This window comes from Oryx dammah, unplaced genomic scaffold (genome assembly GCF_014754425.2).
Source record: "Oryx dammah isolate SB20612 unplaced genomic scaffold, SCBI_Odam_1.1 HiC_scaffold_19, whole genome shotgun sequence".
NCBI lineage: Eukaryota > Metazoa > Chordata > Mammalia > Artiodactyla > Bovidae > Oryx > Oryx dammah.
In genome coordinates this window covers 20871600-20895597 of record NW_024070203.1, presented here as the reverse complement: position 1 = coordinate 20895597, position 23998 = coordinate 20871600, and the positions used below count along the sequence as shown (strand labels likewise).

The following is a 23998-nucleotide window of genomic DNA, read 5'->3' as shown; positions in this document are numbered from 1 at the left end:
TGTACACTTGGTCTTCCAGCTGCTGCTGAAACCCAAGGGTCCGGGAATCAAAACCAAAACAAGCAGCTAGGAGAACGGAAATAGGTCCCCAGCTGGCAAACCATCTCTAAATAGCATCTGATACATGCAAACACCTGCAAGAGTTCACTTCTCTCGATGGAAGCCTGAGCTCCCAGGAACTGATCGTGGGCGGTCTGGGGGGCCCTGTGCCACGTATGCGCCCACTGTGATGGTGATTTCCTGCTGACCTTTCTGTGTCTGCGTTTCCTTTGTTCCTGTCTCTCACACAGGACCCGACACAGAAAAGACATTTACTGTGAATGTAGAAAAAGAATGAGCCTACGTGCTTCTCCTCCTGTGTCTAAAGCAGGGCCCTTAAGCTAGAGGTCCTTGGGCCAGGGATCCATGGATTAAATTCAGGGGTCGTGTGCTTGGATGAGGGGGACATGCATCTTTGCTTTTGTCATTGTTCAGTTATTCAGTTGTGTCCAGCTCTTTGTAACTCCAGTGACTGCAGCACGACAGGCTTCCCTGTCCCTCACTCTCTCCTGGGGTTTGCTCAAGTTCATGTCCATTGAGTCGGCGATGCTATCTAACCATCTCCTCTCTAATTGCAATTTAGCATTTCTTCCTACTTAAATGTGGTCCACAAACCCTAACACTGCCAGTTGAAATCACATGTATTTTTCTTATCACAATTGTGGCCATTTTCTTAAGATGTTATTATGCTCGTTACTACCTTGAAATTATATTGAGACCTGCCTCCACATTGCTATTTCATTTACCAATAAAGAAACGCATGACGTTGTCACAGTTGGAAGATTTGGAGAATTACACTTCCAAGTGCAAGCAGTGTCTCCTGCAATGTCATTTGCTGGATTTATTGTATGCATTAAAGCTCTTCTTGCCTCCCTCTCTGACATGTGCAGCACACACGGTCACCCTCCCCCGCCTTCTCTGCCCAGTCACTTGCTGCATGATGATGCAGACTGCAAAAGTGTTGACAGCTTATTACAAACTCTAAGAAACTCTTCAAGGCATGTGAAGAAGAGCCAGTACAGATAAACAGCATGCTAGCTGTTTAAAAGGGAGGAGGGTGTTAAGTGTGGGCTGCATTTAGTGACTTGCTTCAAAAGAACAAATATGAAAAAGCAGAAAAAGTGATTCGATATCGGAGACACCTAAGATGACCTTGGCCAGGTGATCAAGGTCAACCTCATCCCTGTTAAATCACATTGACCCATCATACTGACAGCACAAGGTGATGAGGACGCCACTGAGTGTCTGTGTTCTTCATTCCCAAACCTCAGAACCCCAAGTGAACCATGAGAACATCAGGCACACAAACCTCAGTCCAGGGTGCTTGTGCAGCTTCTCAAAACCACCAAGGCCATCAGAAGCAAGGAATGTCTGGGAAATTTTTACAGACGAGAGGGAACAAAGGAGGCAGGATGAAAACAGACAATGGGGAAAATGGTGAAGTCCCAAGAAAGTATGGAGTTTAGTTAATAGATCCGTGTTAATGTGTTAGTTGTAACCAATGAACTGTAGTGACAAGCGGTGTTAATAATAATAGGGGGACCTTGGGCTGGAGTATATGGAAACTCTCTGTACTATCTTTGCAACTGTTTATTTGTTAAAAAAAATTTTTTACCTTTTGGCCACACCACACAGCTTGTGGGATCTTAGTTCCCTGATCAGGGACTGAACTCATGGCCCCTCCCTGCCTTGGAAGTGCAGAGTATTGACCACTGGACCACCAGGGAAATCCTCCATGGTATAAATTTCAAACTAATCAAAAATAGAAGATTGTAGTGAAACCTGTTAACATTTTTAAATACAAGCGCAAACAGCATTACAAGCTTATCACTGGTGGTCTTTTCACACACTTTCCTATAATAAAAATAAAATGTAAAAAAAAAAAAGTTTCCTTCTTAATTATAGGTTGAAAAGCTTGATTCCTTTGTCACTGTGTTATTTGGCTACTACAGTGCCTGAAATGGGGCTGGTCTGCATTGAGATGTACTGTGATGTAAAAGGCGTTTCCCAGGGGGCTCAGCGGTAAAGAATCCACCGGCAGTGCAGGAGCTACAGGAGACAGGGGTTCGATCCCTGGGTGGGGAAGCTCCCCTGGAGGAGGAAATAGCACCCCCCTCCAGTACTCTTGCCTGGGAAACCCCATGGACAGAGGAGCCTGGTGGGCTACAGTCCATGGGGTCTCGAAGAGTTGGACACAAGTGAGCACAGACATGAATGAATGTGATGTGAAAATATAGCCTGGATTTCTCAGTAGGAAGAAAAGAATGCAAGGCACCTCGATAATTGTTATATTGATTCTATGTTAAAATGTTAATATTTTGGATATCCTGGCTTACATGTATTATTAAAATTCATTTCACTTGTCTCTTTCTACCTTGTCTACCTTTTCTAATGTGACTACTTGAAGATTTGAAGTTACATCAGTGGTTCACATTGTATTTTTATTGGACAGTGATGCTCTGAAGAATTCCAAAGGTGAGGGGCATGTGGGCAGGAAGCCCCAGGTAAGGAAAGACCCACCTCAATGCATGATCTCTCAGGTAGGGGAAAAAGACACAAGCCACTGCAAAGTTACAAATTTATTGGTCTGGAAATAAATACAAATATCTCATTAAGAAACTCTTCTGGAAAGACTTGTACATAACAGCTTCTTGTTCTGATTCAGCCATTTCTGCCTCCCAGGTGGTAGGTGACAGGTAAACTGAGTCATAATCCCCCAAGCTGCCTGGAAGGCTTGACTACTTCCTCCCAGTAACCACCAGGCCCCGGTGGCTGATGCACGCTCTTCCATTCATCCTGATCAAAACTTGCTATATGAAGATCCATGGTTAGCCAAAATGAGATCGAAAGGCAGTAAGTAGTACAGGAACTCGACAGCTATGTTGACATTGCCCAGAAATGTCAGTGGTGCCACCCTGCTCAGGGAGAAGTTAGAGGGGCAGGGAAGAGGGGAAGGCGGGAGAGAAAGGAAATCCCATGGAATACACATTTCAGACTCTGTACATCTTTTGGGCCACCACTCCCCATGTGAATCACACCCCCTAGCTGAAGATTCTGGAAGGTCACCAGGTCAGAAACCTTTGGCAGTCAAGTTCAGACTCACCCCCACATGTCAAAGATTGGAAGCAGGATTTAACTTAATCACACATGATTCCTGGGAACCAGATGGGATCGACTGAAATCACAACTGCACTGGATTCCATCACAACCACAAGGAATTCCTTACGTCTAATCCCCCAAAACGCCACCCCACCCCAAAGCCCCTACCCCAGTGCTGCTGCCTGGAGCCACACCACAGCCAGGCCCAGCTGTTTGCAATCTTTCCATTTCAGAGAAAACAACTACAAATCTACACACTCTTCCCCATGAATGAAATAACAACTCGTTCACCTATTAGGGGTGGGAAGTAGGGGCGATGGAGGGGGAGGCAGGCAGCTGATTCAAAGCTTTAAACACACAAATACCAAATGCCTGCCAAGACCGTTTCTTTGAAAAACTGGAAGATTTTGTCCCCTACTTTTGTTGTCCGTTAAAAAATGCCAGGAAAACAGGCTTGTAGGCGTCAACCATAAAAAGTGTATATATGCACAAACGTGTAAAAAAAAAAAATCTATTTCTTCAAGTTAACTATGGAGATTTGCTTTTTCCAAATACTTCGGAGCCTCCATGTCAATTCCACCTCTCTCCCTGCTTCCTGTTTGGGTTGTTTTTTTTTTTTTTAAAGAGCTCCCCACCACTCCCTGCTCTCCCCCTCACCAGTCAGAAAGGGCTTGGTTTCCAGAATCTGGGTCTGTTTTTTCTTTAGTTGGAGAGGAAACAGGAAGTAGGCGGGCTGGGCTTCCAACAAGGTGTCCTTTTGCTGCCAGGATGCTCCGGCCATGCTAGCCTTGGATAGATCGAGTGTTTACTCTGCGCTGGTTTCTGGCAGTTAGGCGTCTCCGAAGGAGGGTAGGAGGGTGGCCTCTCAGCCCCTCGTTTGTGGGGGGCCACTGAGGTGCATCTTTCCCTTTGGCCCACCCCGCCCTACCCTCACCAGAAAGGGCGACCCCACAAACACCCAATCTCACCATGTCGTCACCAGAGCTCACTTGTACAAAATAAGCTTTGGGTTAATACCGAGTTACGAGTTAACGTGCGGTTGGCAGGCAGGGGTGGGGAGGCGGGCCAGAGGAGGGGCAGCTACAGCGATCGGTCCCAGAGTCCAGGGGCGGCCGGCTGGCCCCGAGGCCGCCTAGCAGGACACCTCCGTGGAGTTGGGTCCGGCGCTGCTCCCGGGGCCGCCAGAGTTGGGGATGATGTCCAGCCGCGTGCCCTCGCTGGTGTGCGAGCGGCTGCGGGCGCCCTCGCTGGTGTGCGAGCGGCTTCTGGCGCCCTCCAGGGACGTGACGCTGGAGCCTGACGCTGTGCGAGACCTCATCAAGCGGGTCATGCTGGCGGAGGGCACTGGGGAGAGAGGAGAGAGCCCAGTGAGGGGGTGGGCGAAGGCCGGAGGTGCTCGCACCTCGGCGACGCAGCCCTCTGCGTGCCCCGCCTGCCCGTGGAAACTTTGCTCCTGTTCGTCTTTAAGGCATCCAGCCGCTGGGCCCCCTGTCATTTCCGTGCCTACTCGCAGAGGTGAAGAGCCAGGCTCAGGCTGGGTGAGGACTGATGGGTCCCACCCTGGCATGAACCCACCAGCTGAGTCTTGATCGCAGCTGTCTGCCAATAGCTTACCAGCTGTGGGACTCGAAAAGTGTCCCTCTCTGAGACCCTGGCCCCATGTGTAAAATCAGAATACTACCATGGACCCCTGGGTATCAGCGCCCGAGTGCGTGCCCACCACCCTGTGATGTCAACAGTCTCTAGAGTCAGGAGGATGTTCATACTTGGCCCGGCTAATCCCTGCACGCCACAGGCTGGAAACTGAGGCCACACGGAGCGGTCAGCTGTCACCTCTTCCTGTGGGCAACCTGTGAGCTCCCAGGAACTCTTAATGGCACCATCCATTCTGAAGGACTTAAAATGCCCTTAAACATGGCAGGTGGCTGAGAAAATGGGATGAAGAACCCCACCTGTACTGGGTTGAAGAGCACCCTCCCAAGTTCATGAGCACCAGAATCTCTGACTATAACCTTATTTGCAAATAGGGTCTTTGCAGATCTATCTAGATGAGTTCATCCTGGTTAGGGTGAGCACTAATGCAATGGCTGGTTTCCTCCTAAAAGGAGATAGATGCACACTCAGGGAGCAGCTGAGTGAAGACAGGGCAGAGGTCAGAGTGATACAGCCACAGGCCAAGGGCTGCTGGCAACCACCAGAAGCTGGGACGAGGGAAAGGAAGATTCCTCTGAGAATCCTTACAGGGAGCATGACCCTGCCTACATCTCAGTTTTGGACTTCTAGCCTCTAAAACTGTAATACTGTGAGAGAATAAATTTCCGTCGTTTTAAGCAACGGAGATTTGTTATGGCCACCCTAGGAAACTACTCCATCAGCCGATTGAAGCCTCTTTGTCAAGATCACGTTGAATAAAAGATGCCACACACTGAGGCAGTGATAAGTACAAATGCATGGAGGGGTTATGTTATTGGCTCAGTGGGCATATGTGTTGGCTTTTTGCCACAGACACTGACAAACAAAATTCATCCTTGCATACTGAATCTTCTTAAAGAGCCAGCTCCTGAATCCAGGAAAAAATCAGGATCAATCCCCCACCTGTTGCTCACATACTTTCTCTAAGCCCCCCTATTCCTTGATCCCACATCTGGGGTCTTACTGACCCTGCAGGCCTCTGGTGACCCTAGGATGGAGTCATGGATGCTAAGGGCTTGTCACATTGGCCCACGGCTGTGAGCAGACACTCGGGAAATAAACGATTCCTTCCCTCGTCTTTGGTGGATGCCTCTAGCTCTTTCTGTTGTCTTTCCCTATGATCTGCAGGCTGCTTTCTGGAAATAGAAGCTGACATAGTGGGTGGGGGGGCAAACAAGGCTGGCCTCTCACTTCCTTTCTCCCCAGAATGCACTTTCAAAGCAGAAATCCAAACCCATGGCAGGTTTAAGACAACTGAGTTGCAGTTTATTCCTGCAAGGAAAACAAAGCCCTTCTCGAGTTACTGCTTTTGCTGCACACTTTCCCAGAGGGGTAGAGACCCACAGGCAGATGTTTTCTGTTGGAAGAGGGCTATTTGGGACATGACTCCTGCCTGGAGCATGAAAATCAGGCTTGTCTGCTCTCAGCTGTGCTAGAAACTAAATGTGGCTGAAGCCAATCTGAAGACTGCGGTCAGTAGACCAAACATAACATTACTATTTTAAATGAGCAAACAGTTTAAGCCTCAGGAAAATAAAGGGGGAAAAAAAGGAAGTGACTAGACATTCAGACTTCTTAATTAAGATGGGCACTCGAATTAGAAATCCAGGCAGCAGAGAGAGAGAGAGCAAAACCAACCACATCGGGGCTGAAACCGTGGCTGACACACCAACATGTACCAACGGTGGATGCCGCCCAGGAGTGTGGCTGAATGGGACTGCATTGCTGAAAAGGGGCTGTGTGCGTCTGTGAATAAACTGGAACCATAATGCAAAGAGGCTGCAGGCTCTTTAGTTATGCTGCTCTTTATCCTTCAATTCTCAAATCTAATGATTTAGCAGACATGCTCTGCCTTGAATATAAGTGACTTTATCACCCATTTGCTCAAAGCTTTGCAGTTTTCGAAGAACTTTCACAGATCCCCACTCTGCTTCTTGCTTAATTTCTCAAAGCCTCAGTTTCATCATTTGTAAAATGAGGATAAGAGTATCTCCTAGGATTACTGTGATCGTTAAATGAGAAAAAAAAAAGGACTTAATGATTCTTCATCACCACCACCACCATCACCACTATCTCACCCGGCACCATCCTCACACCACCACCACCATCATTGCTTCCAGCACCATCACCGTCACCACCATCACGCCCACCGCCACCACCACCACCATTATCATCGCCACCATCCATCCTCACGTCACCAGCACCACCACCACCATGACCAGCATTACCATCCTCACGCCAAGTCTCTTAGGGAAGCATGTAATCAAAATTAAAAAAGATTTTCATGGTTTCATGGGTTGTTGTCTTCTTGGTCCTCAGAGGGCTAGTCCTCACCTACACCTTAAAACATTCCCTGGTGTGAAACAGCTTCTGTTCACCAACGGAGGGAGACTGAGCCACTAGGGTATGAGGAGACACTGGAAGCTCTGCACTGCGGCCCACCCTCCACGCCCCTAAATACTTCTTCCCGGACGTGCTCGGTGTGCAAAAAGCTAAAGCTGCCCACGGTGACAGAATCCTCGGCCCAATCCGTTTCCAGTTCCCACCGCTGCCCCTCGGCCCACCCCCTGCTGGGAAAGGCCATACTCACTGTATCCCATGCCCTGCACGAAGTACTTGAAGGCCTCGGCCAGCTTGGCTGGCTGCAAGAGAAAAGAGCAAGAGTGCAGTCAGTCACTGGAGGTCCGGATCACTCGAGGCCATTGGGAGCCAGGCCTGTGGTCACCTTCATTAAAGAGCTTGGCAAAAGATGGAAATGCCATGTGTTGACAGGACAAAAATACAAAAGGAAAGCAAAGAACGGGATGATTATGGAGAACAAACTTAGCTTTGGCCAGGAAGAACGTTTAAATTTACTACATAGCTGGAGGAACTTAGTCAAGTTACATGACCGGTCTGAGCCAGCTTTCTCACCTATATAATATGGGCAGAGTGCTACACCTGCAACTGAGGATTTCTGTGAAGAGTATATCATTGGATAAACTGATGTGTCCAGAACAATGACTTTATGAGGTTAGTACCATCTTCATATACATTTCATAGCTGAATAGATTTGGAGAGATAAACAATCCATCCAAGGTCTTCTGGTTAATTAGTGGGCATGCACTTAACCCAGGATTTTCCAAATCCCATAGCAGCTTACTCTCACCCCAGTAGCAGGCAGGCTGGTGGCTGGCTGGATGAAAGGATGGTGGATACATGGATAGGTGAAAATGAAAAAAGGTGGATGGAAAGAAGGAGTGAAGATGGATAGATGAATAAGAGAAGGATGGATGGTCTTAAAGAAGGAAGGTGCAAGGATGAAAGGAAAGGAAAAATGGAAAGGAAGAAGGATAGCATGAGAGGATGGATGGATGGATAGAAGGATGGATGAACAGACAAATCTCTTAATCAACTGGGCTACTTTAAATAAAATGAGCTGGGACTGCTGCAAACATACCCAGTTTGACCAATTACTCTCAAAGTTTAACTAAACCAGGAGGTGATGTTTGGGTAAAGGTCATATTTGAAGGCTAATTAATTCCAACTCTCAAATGTAATGTCCTGGGTCTATTCTCACACCCTTTCACTTCACTGGTGAGCCATCATCAGAGTGGCCTTGCCCACCTCCACCAACTCCTGTCACTGTTCTCAAGGAGCCAGGTGATATTTAAAGAAGAGTCTGTGCTAAAAGTGCCCTCTAGGAGTCGCGGGATGATAAGAATGAGAGTTGCAAGTTGGAGCTGCAGGAAGCCAGGGGCATCTGTGTTCAACATGGCGGACAAAACAAGAGGATGGGCTTGGAAAAGAGATCTCGGCCCAAACAGCTCCCCTGCATGCCCACAGGCAATCTCTGCCGTCTGATAGCCTCAATTCCCCTTCTGTGGCTGCAGTAGAAGGCATGTTCTTCCTCTCTCTAAAGCTTATTGCAGGGATTGAATGGAATGAAGGATGGGAATGCCCTTTGTAAACACCCAACTTGCAAGGGCAGGAGAAGGCAGGATTACAGAGCCATTGGTTCTTGCTGGGCTGCTCTCCTGAGGGGCTGGGCTAGTTCAGCTCCTGCCATGACATTTAAAATATGTTTTGGGACTTCTCTGGCGGTTCAGTGGTTAGGACTGTGCTTTCACTTCAGGGGCCACAGGTTTGATCCCTGGTTGGGTAACTAAGATCTCACACCAAAATAAAATAAAATAAAACATGCTTTAATTATGGCTAAGGTTAGAGTCTTCTCATTTCAAATAGAGAAAGGACTAAAGGAGGGAGAGAGGAAAGAATAATGGTGCCCCTTCTCTTCAGCCAATTTAAGTTGCACTGTCTCAGCAGGGTGTTGAGCAGGCTGTGTGGATAAATAGCCCATCATAAAATAGTGTGCAACTATTAACTCTTATTTACATCTAAGCAGGCTCGACTGGGAACCCATCTGTTCCCTCTGAAACTGAACCATCCCATCCTTCTCTGGCTACTCCCAGCTATTAAATAGGCAAAACCCAACAGCAGATACGAACGTGAAAATACTTTGTTCTTTGCCAGTAGAAACAGAGGACACTGGAGAGGGAGGCTAAGAGAGCCACACAAGGCCACTTGTGCCTGATTACTGCTGCATGCACATACAGACACACACATGCACACACAGACACACATACATATACACGTGTGTGCACACACACATGTGCACACACATATACACATGTGCGTGTACACACATACATATGCACACGTATATACACGTGGGTGCACACAGACACACATGCATATACACGTGTGGATGAACACACACACATGTGCACACACACATAGGCACACACACACACACTTTGGCCCATCTCCTCTCTGTGCTCCTTGCTCTGGCCTTGGGCTCCGGCAGCCCATGGCTACGGCCTTTGGTCTTCCGGGTCAGGCACACCTAGATTCTGGTCCATGACTGCCAAGCTATGTCTGCTTGGCAAATCCCTTCCTGCCTTGAACCCAGTGTCATCTGCTCCACAGGGCCTCCTGCAGGAGGATCTGATACGTCCTGACATGCAAGCACTTTTACAAATGGTAACAGGTCTACAACGTGTCATCAGACGTCACGGTGCGGGGTCGAGGGGGAGCAGGCAGTGAGGGTAAAGGGGGTAACAGGTCCCAGAGACCCCTGGCCTCCACGTGGGGAGTGGAGACAGGTGTGACTCACCTGAGAGATCTGCGGGAGGCCACCGCAATCTGCCATCTAGGGAAGACAGGGAAACCGGTCAGTGCAAGGCCTGGGTGGAGGGCATGCCGACTCTGTGGACTGGCTGCAAGTGGGCATCCACTCTGCCTGCTGCCCTACCCTGGGTCCTGCCCTGTGAGGGGACCTGGGCAGGTTGTGGGTGGGGAAACCCCCACCTCACTCGGCTAGGCTGCTCTGATTACTAACCATGTCGGCATTGAACTCTGCCTTCTCGGCACCATTACTTGCAGCTTATGACAGGCCAGGCGCTGTGCTAGGCCCTGTAGGTGGTTTCGCTCTGCCCCTCAAGAACCCTGGAAGGGATGGCTGTCCCACTTTAGAGGCAGAAACTGGGCCAGAGAGAACTGGAGGAACTTGTAAAGTCCTGAGCGGGGTCTGTCTGACCAGAAACTGTTCACTGCACAATACCCCATACACATGATCTCTTTAAAGACCCCTCGGAAGGAAAATGCAACATTCAAGCCTTCCGGTTTGATGAGGCTCCTGGTTGGTCATCCTCGGTAAATGCTGTAGCTTCTGAAGGTCCTATTAAATCGCCACATCCAAAGTCATCACTGCTTAAAGCCATTTCAGGCACGTGTGAAGATTTATCCAAAGCCTAGGGCTCTGGAGCACTTGGGGAGGAAAATGGGATGAGGATGGGGAAACAGAGCTGGAAGGTCTCTTCCAGTGAGAGTAAGGTTGTGGCCAGCCTACAGTCCAGGCTCAAGGTCAAAGTCAGCTAACCCGGGGAGGCCGGGAGGATGTAGTGACAAGACAAGGGAATTGAGCTCCAGGGGCCCATGAAGCAGGGCAGGGTGGTGCAGTGGGCAGAGTCTGTCTAGAATCAGGCCCTGCCCACACAATTCCTGTCCATCCCTCTCCAGAGCACCATGGCCAGCCGCCCATAAGCTCCTGGACTCCCATACATAGATCCCTTCAACTTTGCAGTCTTGGGTTACCAGCCAGCACTCAGTCGGTGTTGCTGAACAGACAGTCATCATTTCTGTGGTTTCTGACCACCAGTTATACTATAATCAGGCACAACTCAATTCTGCAGAAAATTTTTGGTGTTTCTAGGAAACAATAAATGCAACCCCTCATCGTTTTCCCTGTACCTTGAGGAGAGTGGTCTTCGTTGGGTCTAGTTTCGAGTTGCACTCCACCTGGATGGGAAGAAGGAGAAGAAATTTCTAATTTCCTACCTGAAGCCAAAGTCATAAACTTTTCCCCCTCCCTGCCACTCTGCTACCATCATCAGAAATTCCAATATTCCTACTGGATGGAAGAAAGAACACAAGCTGTGGCATTAAACATACGGCTTTAAATTCTAGCCTTGCTACCATGAGCTGTGTGCTCTTGGACAAGTTACTTAACCTCTCTGAGCCTCAGTTTCCTCACCAATAAAATAAAGACAGTATCTTTTTCAAAGGGTTGTGATGAAGATTAGCTAAACTGTAGAAGGTGCCACAGAAACAGTCACTAAATGAACGGGCTTCTTTAACCAGCTGCTGCCAATGATTCTTCAGATTCAACATCCCCAGTCCTGACAACTATTCTTCACATGAAACCACATCCACCAAACTGGTTTCTTTCTTCAGTTTCTCAGTGACCCTCTTAAAAGTGCATCCAGAAGTGGGAAAAATCCTCACTTGTGATGTCCAGAGTGCCTATAGTAGAATTATCACCTCTCTTAATGTAAGCAATGTATCTTTACTGATACATCCTACGATTATGTCCAGTGGACTTAAGGTTACGTGTTAGTTGCTCGTTGTGTCTGACTCTTTGTGACCCCATGGACTATAGCCCTCCATGCTCCTCTGTTCATGGAGTTCTCCAGGCAAGAATACTGGAGTGGGTTTCCATTTCCAGTGGACTAGATTGCATGGTTCATTTGGATACCCCAGGTCTTTACTAAATGAACATTTGCAGACCCTGCGCTAGCTCACCTCTCAAAGCACATCACAATTCTAGACTTTTCCCAATAGCCCCTAAGTCTCCCATGTCCCCAGCTACAGTGACGTTGGAAAGATAGAATCCTTGTTTTACCTTTACAACATCACAGGTGGGAATTAAGGGGTGAACTGAGCCTTTCCTAAGCTCTGCTCCCCAGGTCCCTCTCTGCCTTGTCGGATGATAAGGCTCCAACCATGTCTGAATGTGCCACCTGACTCCCAAATGGGCAGAGAGTCTCCTGGCCAGGAGTTCAAGTGGCAGCATGCCCATATAAACAAGCCAGTGGGAGGCAGCTCGGCAGGTGAGGGGGCCTGGGAGACGAGTTAGAAGGCCCACTGCCAAGTAACTAGGGCTGGCAGTCACCAGGGAAGGAAGCTGGTGGCTGGGCCCTCTGCCCAAAGTCTAATACGGCATCCAGAAGATGTCACTTGCTCTGATGGGAGCAGAGGAAGGGCAGAGGGTGGGCAAGGAGACTTCATACAAAGTCAATCAGATATGGACCATCGATTTAAGCACGGAAGCTACTGGTGATTTCTACATACCACAGCGTCCACAGCAGGAGAACTGTCTCCAACCACCAACAGGGCAGGACACCTGGGGGCAGGGAGAGACGGGGAGTTAACACAAGGTTCATTTAAAGACTCTCATGCTCCCAGACCTGCCAGGCTGGGACCAGAATTCTTAAAACAAAAAAAAAAAGAAAGAAAGAAATTATTTTGTTTTCCCCGTACTCTTTGCTCTTTTACTGCTTTCTTTCTCCACCCTCTGCTTTATTCTTAGGATAAAATGGGTAAGCAGTCATTTACACCCTAGTGTGAATTTCAGCCAGAGAATTTCTATGCCCTGATATTTTATTTTCAAGTACTCCTCAAGGAAGGATGAGTAGGACTTTGCCAGTCATCAAAAACAGAGACAAAAAGGACACACCTAATTAAGGAAATTGCATGTGCCAAATTCAGGTATCAAATAATATGGTTCATGTAAGGAACTATAATAAGACATAGTCATTACTGGGGGAATCCAGTTGGTCATACCCAGGACTGTCTTTTCCTTTTAGTTTTATAAAGCACTTCAAAGTGGGTCCTGTGCCTTATTTGTCTCCAGACTCTATGAAGTAAAGCCTCAAATGGTTGGGCATAGAGTAGGTGTTTCATAAATTCTGTCACGTGTGGTTATTAGCATGCCTTGTTTGAGATCTGAGGTCCCCCCAACCCTAGGTTTCGAGGATGCCCTACAAACCAAACTCCTGCACAAGGAGATGAGTGAGGTTGGGTCATGCCCAATCCCTGGCTAGAATCCACCCAGGTCTTGCCCACTGGGCTGTCTTAGCACCAGGCAAGCAGTCCTGCCAAGCTCAGGGCTAAGATGTTGCCGGCACCGGCCAGCAAAGCTGAAGAGACAGCGCAGAGGGGAAGGGCAACTCACTGCAGGGTGACCGTGTGGGCTCCAGGCATCGGCCGCTCGATCTCCAGGTCCCGCCGGCTGCAGACAACAAACAGATGCACCATTATAACAGCATACCCTTCGCTGGAGGAAGCCCCCTTCCACCCAGGCAATCCCCGGAGTCCTGCACTGACCCCTGTGGCAAACAGCCACCCACATCCCAAGCTGTGTGGGGTCCCACCCCAGCCCCTCTGGGTCCATAGAAATGGCTTCAGGGGCAGCAGGACTCATACATTTCCTGTGGACTCCACCTTATTGTCCTCTGTTTTTTTTTTTTTTCCCTTTTGTGCACAAATCACATCCTTCTGTGGAGGCTTCCTCATTCCCACCTGTCCCCCAAGGCACAGCCTTCACCTCCCAAATGCTGTCCACGCTCTTCTTTTAGTCTGAGTCTTACTCTCACGCCTAACTCGGAGTCCTCTACATAGTAACCAAACCATCTCTTTAGAACTCAGACCTGATCTGCAATGGCACCCCACTCCAGTACTCTTGCCTGGAAAATCCCATGGACAGAGGAGCCTGGTGGGCTGCAGTCCACGGGGTCGCGAAGAGTCGGACACGACTGAACTACTTCCCTTTCACTTTTCACTTTCACGCATTGGAAAAGGAAATGTCAACCCACTCCAGCATTCTTGCCTGGAGAATCCCAGGGACGGCAGAGCCTGGTGGGCTGTCGTCTATGGGGTCACGCAGGGTCGGACACGACTGAAGCGACTTAGCAGCAGCAGCAGCAACCCTCCTATGATTTCTCACTGTACGGATGGCCACCAGCCTCTCCCTACCTGGCACCTCCCAGCGTGAGACACACTTTCCCAGCCCTCAGCCCAGAGCCAGTCCGGCTGGATTCAAATCAGGCTCCTCTGCTTGCTAGCTGTGTGGCCTCGGGCAGGGTGCTGAACCTCTCTGGGCCTTCGCTTCCCCAGCAGGAAATGACGGTGAGGGCACCCTCATCATGGAGTTTAGGAGGCATCAGTTCTTTCCTGTAGCGTGTGGGGCTGCAGGAGCTGCTGTTGGTCTCCTCAGTGCCCACTGCCCAGTCAAAAGCCTGCCTACTCCAGTCCTCGCTAGTGTTTGCTGAATGAATGGGTGCTCAGCCTCCGTGTCTTCAGCTACTTGCTGCAAGTATTACCTGTCCCTCCATCACTGAGAGGCTGGGAGGAAGGTAGGTGGGAAGGGACACGAATGCCCTTTGTAAAGTTGAGTTATTAATATGTGAGGAGACACAGAGCCCAGGAGGCTCATCCCTGACCCCTCTGTGGAGTGGCAGACTGAGTTCCTTGGGGATTCTAGAACCTCTGGCCAACATCAGTGGCCCCGAGCTGTCCCCTTCCCTAGCTGAGCCCCAGACTGTCTATGCTTGAGAGGGCTGCACCCTTGCCAAAAGCCAGGCTCAGTTGTTCCTTAACCTTGGAATGAGTCCCTCACCTCCCAGTAGCCTTTCTGGATTCTTCTCCATGTCCCTCTCAGCTTTCCTCACCTCTGGTCCTTCTTAGGGTCAGCCTCAGCACAGGCACATACGTAAATCCATGTGCAAATCGTTTGCCACGTGACTGCATGTCACTTGTGCTTGTACTCCTGGTGATCTGGAGTGGAGTTAAGCTCCTTGCAAAGTACACGTGTGCTCACTCAGTCATGCCACTCTTTGCAACCCCATGGACTGTAGCCGGCCAGGCTCCATTGTCCATGGGATTCTCCAGGCAAGAATATTGGAGTGGGCTGCCATTTCCTACTCCAGGGGATCGTCCCAGCCCAGGGATCGAACCTGCATCTTCTGTGTCTCCTGCACTGGCAAGGTGGATTCTTTACCAATGTGCCACCTGGGAGGCCCCCTTGCAAAGGATCAATACTCAAAACTCCAGGAGGCACCTGACTTCCCGGGGCCCCTACTGGGAACCCTTGTTCTGTTCATCTATTTGCTCCGGGGCTGCTATTAACTTTATGCTCCCCGCGCCCTTGCCCCATCTTAGTTCTGGACCTATTAGCAGCCATCGTGTGGCTGAACAGCACCGGGTACCTGTTGTAGGCGTTGATGAACAGGTGCAAGTTGCCAGGGTTCATGTCGTTCAGGATGTGGTGGCGGTAGGTGTGCACCACCTCCACGCTATTCTGTATTTCCTCCTGCGCAGAGAGAGAAGGTCGCTTGTGGGATCTATGGCGCTGGCTGGTCACTACCCTCGCCATTCTTCGTCTTATTCAGGTACAAAGTGAAGGCGGCAATGCCTAATCCATAGGCCTGCTATGGGCCTGAGGGAAGCTTTGGGAAAGTAGAAGCTGTACCCAGAAGCAGACTGATGTCTGAATATCAACTGTGAGGAGAGCGATCATAAAGCTGGAGGGGCAAGCATGCCTTTCTGGGCTCAGACTTTGGGAGTTCTGATCTGAACTCAGTCCTCCTGGGTCTGAACTTGGCTCCATCACTGTCCTTTTTATTGTACAAGTGTTTTACCTCTCTGAGCCTCAGTTTCCTTTAATAATAAGAAAAAAAAAAAGAGTGGGAGTGACATCACCTACTTCAGCAAATTGTAGGATTTAATAAAGGTTGGGCTGTCTAGGAAGCCCATTGTAAACACTGATGTGACTTTAGCAATTACTATTATTTTCTTTTTAATGGAAATAGATGAAAAGAAGTTTTTCATGTTTGCAAAACAAAACTAACCCATGCAATGGGAAGTTGCCGGAAAGAAGCTCAATCTTGATTCCCAGGAGGGCCAACCAGACCTTTGCAGAAGGCTGGCCCCAGCCTTCTCTCTCCCTGGTTCCTTTCTGAATGTGATTTGAGACAAACAAGTTATGAGCTTGTTCTGTTTCTCATTTGTACAATAGAGGATGCTGCAATTTCATGAAAGGGCCTAATGTAATTGACGACAACCAGATCAAGAGTGGGAAGGAGAAAAGAGGGGCCAGTGTCAGCCCAAGGCTGTGTCAAGACAGTCCATGATTACTGAAGCAACAGGGACCAACTAGCTGTTTTCCCAGAAAGAAATCAGGAAAGTCACACTCTGAGGAACTGTGCTGGGGTTACAGATCAAAACAACTGCAGTAAGTTGGGGGCACCAACAGACACCCCAAGTAATTTCAGGTACAGTCAGGCAAAATTCTCACTCTATACTTGACACCCCCCTTCCAAGAAAATACAGACAGTGGCTCTGATCTTTCCTATATTCCTATGAGGTGCACATTATACACTCAGGGTGGAGAAATATAATGGAAACTGAAATATAAAAAAACAGGACTTTGGCGGCTTGAAAGGTTGTCCCAGTGATGTGTTCATATTACATTCCTCGACCTTGTGAAGTTAACTTATTTGGAAATAAAGGTCTTTGCAAATGTAATTAAGTTAAGGATCCAGAGATGAGGTCATCTTGCATTATCCCGGTAGGTTCTAAATCTGGAGATTTAGAACCAGCGTCCTTGTAAGAGAAAGAGGAAGATTTGAAACAGATACAGAGAAAGCAGTGCAAAGATGGAGGCAGAGACTGGAGTGAGGGACCACCTGCCAAGGGGATGCTGAAGCTACCGGAAGACGGAAGAAGCAAGGAAGGACCTTCCCCTAGTCCCATTGGAGGACTGAGGCCCGGCCGACACTTGATTTCAGACTCCTGGCCTCAGAAGAGAGAGAGAATATTTGTCTGTTGTTTTAAGATATCCAGCTTGTGGTGCTTTGCTACAGCAGCCACACCGAGGAACACGAGGACCAACACAACGCACACTGCAGCAGCCCAGCAAACATCTGCTTCCCCGGGTGTCATAAGGTCACGCTCTCCAGCTGCGGAGCAGACAGGGGGGTGTAGGCCACACACAGGGGACAGAGCACATCACTCCAGGCTGGACGGGCCACGAGGGGCACTTCAGACCCGCATCCGGCCCTCTCCCTCAGCAGGAGGAACAAGGCCAGAGGCAGGGCCCACGCTGGCCGGGGGGCAGGGCAGAACCACGCACCACTCCCGTGTCACCAGGGGCTTGGCTCAGACCAGCCTCAGTGGGGGCACCTGTATAACAGCCCATCTGAGAGCCTGGTACCAGTGGGGGCACAGGTGGGAGCATCCTGCATCGGTTACGGGAACCCACGTTGGAACCAGACTCATGGGCTCCAATCTCAGCCCCTCTCGCTGGCTGGGAGACCTCACACAGGTCACTCAACCTCTCTGGTCTCAGTTTCCTCATCCACCACTGCGGGGGAAAGTATATATATATATCCATAACTGGGAATAAAAAGTCTTTCTCGCACGAATCACAGAGTCCTTTAAGACTGAGGCTAACACAGTCCGTAGATGTGCTTGATGTTGGCTTTGTCATAGCCCAGAACTGAAAAGAACCCAACATCCATCAATCGGTGAGTGGAGACGCAACCTCTGGTCCATCCACACCACGGAACACCACTCAGCACAACAAAGGGATGAACTCTCAATATGCCCATCAACACAGATGGATCGCAAAATAATTAAGTGGACTGAAAGGAGCCAGATTGAAAAATTAAGGAGCCCATACAGTGTGATGCTGTTAACATAAAACTCTAGGGAATTCTGGCGAGTCTGCCGCGACCCAAAGAGGGTCAGAGGAAGACCAAGAGAAGGAGGGCCAGGCGGCCCCGGGGAGGTCCTGGGGGAAGCTGTGTCGTTAGTCACCTGGGCTTCAGTGATGGTGTTTACCAGTGTATACGAATGCCAAAATCTATCACATTTTATATTTTCAATATGTGCTATATTTCAATAAAGCTGTTTTAAAAAACTTCTGTTGAAGGGAGAGTGAGAGAGAAGGAATGACCTGACCATTGTGGATGAGTCACCACTCGCTGTTTGGGGAGGGTCGGGGGTCATCCCCTCGCTCCGCGCCCTCTGCGCAGGGCAGCACATGACTGAACAACAGAATGCCAGGTCACACGCTCACCTTCCCGAAGAGGTGCGACACCACCATGTCTGGAAGGGCTTGGGTCCATCCGGAGATCTGGGAGGACAGAAGTGGGCGCGATTAGATCGCAGGCATTTGTCGCAGCAGCCAGACAGGGTCAGCAAACCCCACTGCCCTGGGGCGGGGCAGCGGCACGGGCTCCCCCGCGTCCAAGTCTGGGGTCACCCCCGTGATGGAAGGTGGTCACCCGTCTCCAGTTACCTATGGGGCCTGGAGCCCTGGCAGACGCGGTCTGGCCCTCCATCTGTTCCTTACTCTCAGAGCCCGGGGCACAGGAGATGTGCGGAAAATGTGTCTGAACAAAGATCTCACAAGTTCCCAGCTTTCACCAGGCCACAGCCCACCAAGTCCTCAGCAAGGGGTGGCGGAGGGTGCAGAGTAGGGTGTTGTCTGTTGCTTCCAAACACACACTGAGTTGCTGGTCTATACGACAGGATCTGTTTATGCCCAACTATCCTTTCTGTGTCATCCTCCAGATTTTTCCCTCTCAAGCTAGTTTCCTCTCTGAATATTCTGACCTTCTCTTCTTTACCTGCTCCCACTGACAAAGCTAGAGTTCCATAAATGCTAGGCATACAGCAAGAACTCCATAAGTGCTAGGTGTACAGTAGGTGCTCCATAAATGCTGTATACCCAGCATTTTATGGAGCTGTATATATAGCTAGGTATAAATGCTAAGTATACAGTAGGAGCTCCACAAACATGTGTTGACCAACTTCAGTGTGAGGCAGGGACTGGTAGGGGAAAGAAGCTCTAGACCTGGGTGTTCTCCTAGCTGTGTGACTCTGGGTTTGGGAGGTGCATCACAGAGCTGCTGGACCTCAGACCTCTCATCATAACCAGGGTGCCGGGAAGCTCAGAGTCACGAGGCCAAGGCGAGGGTTACACGAGGCAACTACACATGTCCCAGGATCTGACCCCAGTGTCTGACACACACTAGACCCCCGAGAGAGAGGTCTTCTTCTACCAGGGCTGCAGCTGAGAAGGAAAGATACAGCACAAACAATAAAACCCACAAAAAGTGCTCAGGCCCACATCAGCCAATGGTCAACGGCCCAGCCCCGTGTCTGGCACAGGACAGCTACCAAGAAGCCAAACCAGCCCACTGCAATGTCACTCCCTTTGCTGGAAAACAAAATAAAAAACAGGGAGTGTGTTCCGCTCCTGAATATCATGCTGGCGGGAGGAAAGGGCTCCCGTGTCCTGGCAGAATGTTCCAGGAAGAAATGAAATATCAGAGTGGCCAGGGTGGGGTGGGAGGTTGTGGAGGGGCATGACCCCTTCACACTCCCTGTCCCCAACAGCCACCCCAACCTTGGCAAAAACACACTTTCCAAATGAGAAGCCAGGATAACCTCGGCTTAAAAGTCTTTGTCCTGTTTCCATTGGAACAGTTTCCCCTTCTCCTTGGCAAATACTGGGGCCTTTATGAAAAAAAAAAACAATGATCATTTTTAAAAGATAAACAAGGAACCAGCCAGAGCTGAGCTTCCCGAGACAGCAAGGGCCCTTGCCTGGGCAGGGACGTGCCCTGTTCTCTCTGCATTTCCTGCTCTGTGGAGCTTGGCTTCAGGTGGGCACCTGGCACCTGCTGATGGAGGCGGGGCCCGTGGTGAGCCCAGCTCGGGGGTGATCCTAGGACCCCAGAGTCCAAGGGGTCCTCTTCAGCCCCAGTTCTGTCACTGCCCGGCTCTGTGCAATCCTGGACAACATCCTAACCCTGCAACCCTCAGTTTCCTCCTCCATAAGATGGTCACAACAATCCCCACTCCTGGGGTGACTGAGGATTGAATGAGGTCATGCAGATACAGCCACAGAGCGTAGAAAAAGAACCTGATAAATACTCAACACATGTTAGCTAATTATTATTGGCGTAAAACTAAGTGGCATAAAATATATATATATTTTAATTAATCATATGTGGGTGACTGGGGTGACAGACATTTGTCTTTTGTCTTGTTCGTCTTTTTAGTCTCAGCATCTTAATATAAACCCAACATATGCTACGTCCCCAGTAGATACATCTTAACCCAGGCTCTCCTTATCAAAGCTGGCTGGAGACCCACATCCCACTGGTATTACTGACTTGGACAGTAGTGTCTTGTTGAAATCCGAATGGCACATGGCTGAGATCATGTTCACTATTCAAAGCCAAGCAGAGGAAAGCAGCCTTCTTTGCTAGGGATGGTGGAGGTGGGTACAAGGAGAGGTTCCTTGCAGTCTGCCCTCCAGGAAGAGTCGGGCACACCTGCCCCTCTGCAGGCTGGGATACCCCTGGCTGACCCAGGCCCCCAGGCTCACCTTGGAGGCGGCCCAGTCCATCCAGCCTTCCGCACACGGGTTCACGTTGATGAGCACAAGGCCCTCCACCATCTCGGGGTTGTTGAGCTGCAATTCAAGGCACAAAGTGAGAGAGACAACTCAGCCACAGGAGAGACTGTGAACTTTAAAATCAAACTAAAGACAGAGAAAAGCCCAAGAGGGTCCGTGTGGACCCCCAGAGCTGATGCTCTGGATGTGCCCCCCAACTTCCGAAACTGAGGTTCCAGCATAGCAGACACTACATGGGACTTCTGAGAGAGTGCAAAGAGGAAACTGTAGGAGGAGTAAAAGCACACAGACTTGGCAGACCTGCCTGGGACAAGTCACTTCACCCCGCTGCCCCTCAGCTTCCCCAGCTGTGAAATGGGCGCATCACACCACGGATGTCATAAATCAGACAAGGTACTCAGCTCTTCAGGAATCAGTAAGAATCCCCTTACTTCTCAGAGACAGAAATCTAAGATAGAGTTGAGACTGTATTTTGTGGGCTCAGATCCTAGACAGCCAGACCATTTTGTATTCATGCTAGCATTCCTAACTTCTAGAAAGTCCAGCAAATAATAGGCCGTCAGATTACATATGGTTGAATACAATGTCTGGTCAGGATACAGAGGACCTGAGAGCCCCTGATGTGGACCCTGAGTAATGTCAGTGACGTTCATCATGCCAACACGTGCATCTCTGATTAGTTAAGCATCAGTCAGGGTCCAAGACTTTCCTGACTATAAAACCTGTGCAGCTGTCACAAAGAAGGGCCACAACACAACACTCAGTGATGTGAGGCCCGGGCCACAGTCAGGACGATGATAAATCATCTGTCTAGTGAGGCACTTCAGTGAAGGGGAAAGGGCCACTGCTGTGTACCTAGGGGCAGAGCCCTCACAGGCCATGGGCATACAGAACTCGGGACCACACAGCCCCATGTGAACTGCGGTTCTCCCTTGGGAAATGGAATTATGGTTCATTTCTTTTTCCCTTTTGTGATTTTTTTCTTTATTTGTGGTTTTTCCAATTTTCTGCCTTAATCTTGAATTAATTTTATTTAAAACATATTTTTAAAAAAATGTTTCTTTTTAACCAACAAGGACCTACTGCACAGCACATGGAACTCTGCTCAACATTATATGGCAGCCTGGATGGGAGGGAAGTTTGGGGGAGAATGGATACATGCGTATGTATGGCTGAGTCGCTTCGGCTGTTCACCTGAAACTATTATAACATTGTTAATCGGCTATACTCCAACAGGGGCTTCCTGAGTGGCTCAGATGGTAAAGAATCTGCCTGCAATGTGGGAAGTTCCCCTGGAGAAGGGGATGACTACCCACTCCAATACTCTTGCCTGGAAAACCCCTGGACAGAGGAGCCTGGCGGGGGCTATAGTCCATGATATTGCAAAAAGTCGGGCACGACTGAGCAACTAACACACTGTACTCCAATACAAAATAAAAAGTTAAAACAAAAAAACTCACAGCAAAGCGAGTGAGGATGTAGGCACCTGCTCCAGTTCCCATTCCAATGATGCTCTTCAGCCTAGAAGCAGAAATAAAAATTCACATCCCAGGCAGGGGAGTGATGTGAGGCCATGCTGTCCTCGCCCCCTGCCCTGAGGAGCCCCGTCTCTCCCAGCGTCTGTCCTGGGCATCCCTGAGGGTGGCTGGCACCATGCTGCCTTACATGCCCTGGAGGGCCTGCGATGCCACGCACTCTGTGGCCTCACAGAAGACCACAACCTCGGAAAGACCCCTCCTCTCCCTTCACTCTGCTCCTGACCGTAGCCAGGCTCGGACAGCACCTGATGGTCATTTACGGGAAGGCCTACTCCCTGGACTGCCTCTCCCTACCCTTCAGCTGTATTTTGGATTCTAAAATTTGGAAGGCAAGTGAACTGGGCAAGAACTCAGGTGTTATCATCACATGAAAGGCTCAAGGAAGAAGGAAATGAGCACCGAAGAAATAAGGGCCTGCAACCCCTTCCAGAACATTCCATGGGAAAGAAAAAGCAATAAGAGAAGAGAGGTGAGGAAAAGGTGGGTTGAGTGGCTGCCATCATGGGGTGGATTCCTCAGGGAGAAGAGCCCAACTTGCAAGAAGCACATCGGAGTAAAGAGACTGTGAGAAAGACAGTGTCTGCAGAGTGTGACAAGCTGATTTCTTCCCTATCTTTAAACATTCACCTAGATTTCAGTGGTGGGGCCAGATCAAAGCCCCAGGAGAGACAGAAGCTCGAGGTCACCTTTCTCTGCAAGCTCTTACCCAAACTGCTGCAGGACTCCAGGGAGCATTTCAGCCAACTGGTCCATGGAGGGATACATGTACCTTGGGAGAAGGCACACAGAGGCGGTTAGCGAGAGCTCGGACCCCGGCAGAAATAAACAGTGCAAACTGGAACACGCTTGAAGGGCAGGGACGGTGTGACAACCGCCTTGTGCACCCAGACTCTTCAGTCTAGTCCCTCCATGGCCCCTATTCCAGGTACCCCCACAGTGTATCAGCCTGTTCCTCTGAGCAAGGATGCTCTCCATCCTAATCCCTCCAAACCCTCTACTTTGTAAAGTGGCCCTTTACAAACTGCTTCCTATGTCCCAGGTCCCACACTGAGCATTAGATGAGCATTGTAAACTCATTTGGCTTCCCAGGTGGGGCAGTGCTAAAGAATTCCGTCTGCCAATGCAGGAGACGGAGACGTAAGAGACGCAGGTTTGGTCCCTGAGTCAGGAAGACCCCCTGGAGTAGGAAAAGGGCAACCTGCTCCAGTATTCTTGCCTGGAAAGTTCCATGGGCAGAGGAGCCTGGTGGGCTATAGTCCATGGGGTCGCAAAGAGTCAGACACGACTGAACGATAGGCTCATTTAATCTTTACAATAAATCGCTAAGGTTGCTATGATTTCCTTCGTATAAAGATTATCAATATCACTGAAGCTAAGAGAAAAGTGACTTGGTTTTATAGATGAACAGGGACTTGGAACTCAAAAGGTTCCAAAGGAGGTTCCCTGGCAGCCCTGCTGGGAAGTGTTCCTGATCTTACAGAAACCCCCTCTTAACTTCTCTCCCCAAGAGGTGCTTGGGACACAAGGTGGAGAATGCACACCACCCTGACGGGGTGGACACAGTGGGCTAATTCAGCTTCAGGAAAGGAGGCCTGGGGAGTTCAAGGCATGAGACGCCTCGATTCACACATCCTCTGGGACCACAAACTTTGCTGACAGAGGGCTGGAGGAGCTCCCCTCTGTTCCAAACTGGCCCACGACAGCAGGTGCGCTGGAGGGTGATGGCGTGAGGGCTCACACTGGGGTGGTTAGGGAGCCTGCTCCACCTGACACAAAGAGCCTACTCACTGGAAAAGACCCTGAGGCTGGGAAAAACTGA

General features: G+C 49.6%; 1 protein-coding gene across 1 annotated transcript in view; it reads right to left on the bottom strand.

Moving 5' to 3' along the window:
- Nucleotides 1–2603: 2603 nt before the first annotated feature.
- The window catches only part of NDRG1 (N-myc downstream regulated 1), a 55333-nt gene continuing 33938 nt past the window's right edge, over nt 2604–23998 (bottom strand). Inside the window, exons 6-16 of the mRNA XM_040262087.1 lie at nt 22886–22948; nt 22102–22162; nt 20612–20698; nt 18290–18346; nt 15417–15520; nt 13385–13441; nt 12502–12553; nt 11122–11169; nt 9986–10021; nt 7421–7472; nt 2604–4482 (exon numbers count right to left, since the gene is read on the bottom strand). Of these exons, the coding sequence (XP_040118021.1) occupies nt 4271–4482; nt 7421–7472; nt 9986–10021; nt 11122–11169; nt 12502–12553; nt 13385–13441; nt 15417–15520; nt 18290–18346; nt 20612–20698; nt 22102–22162; nt 22886–22948 (829 nt within the window). The 3' untranslated portion in view covers nt 2604–4270. The remainder of the gene's footprint in view (nt 4483–7420; nt 7473–9985; nt 10022–11121; nt 11170–12501; nt 12554–13384; nt 13442–15416; nt 15521–18289; nt 18347–20611; nt 20699–22101; nt 22163–22885; nt 22949–23998) is intronic.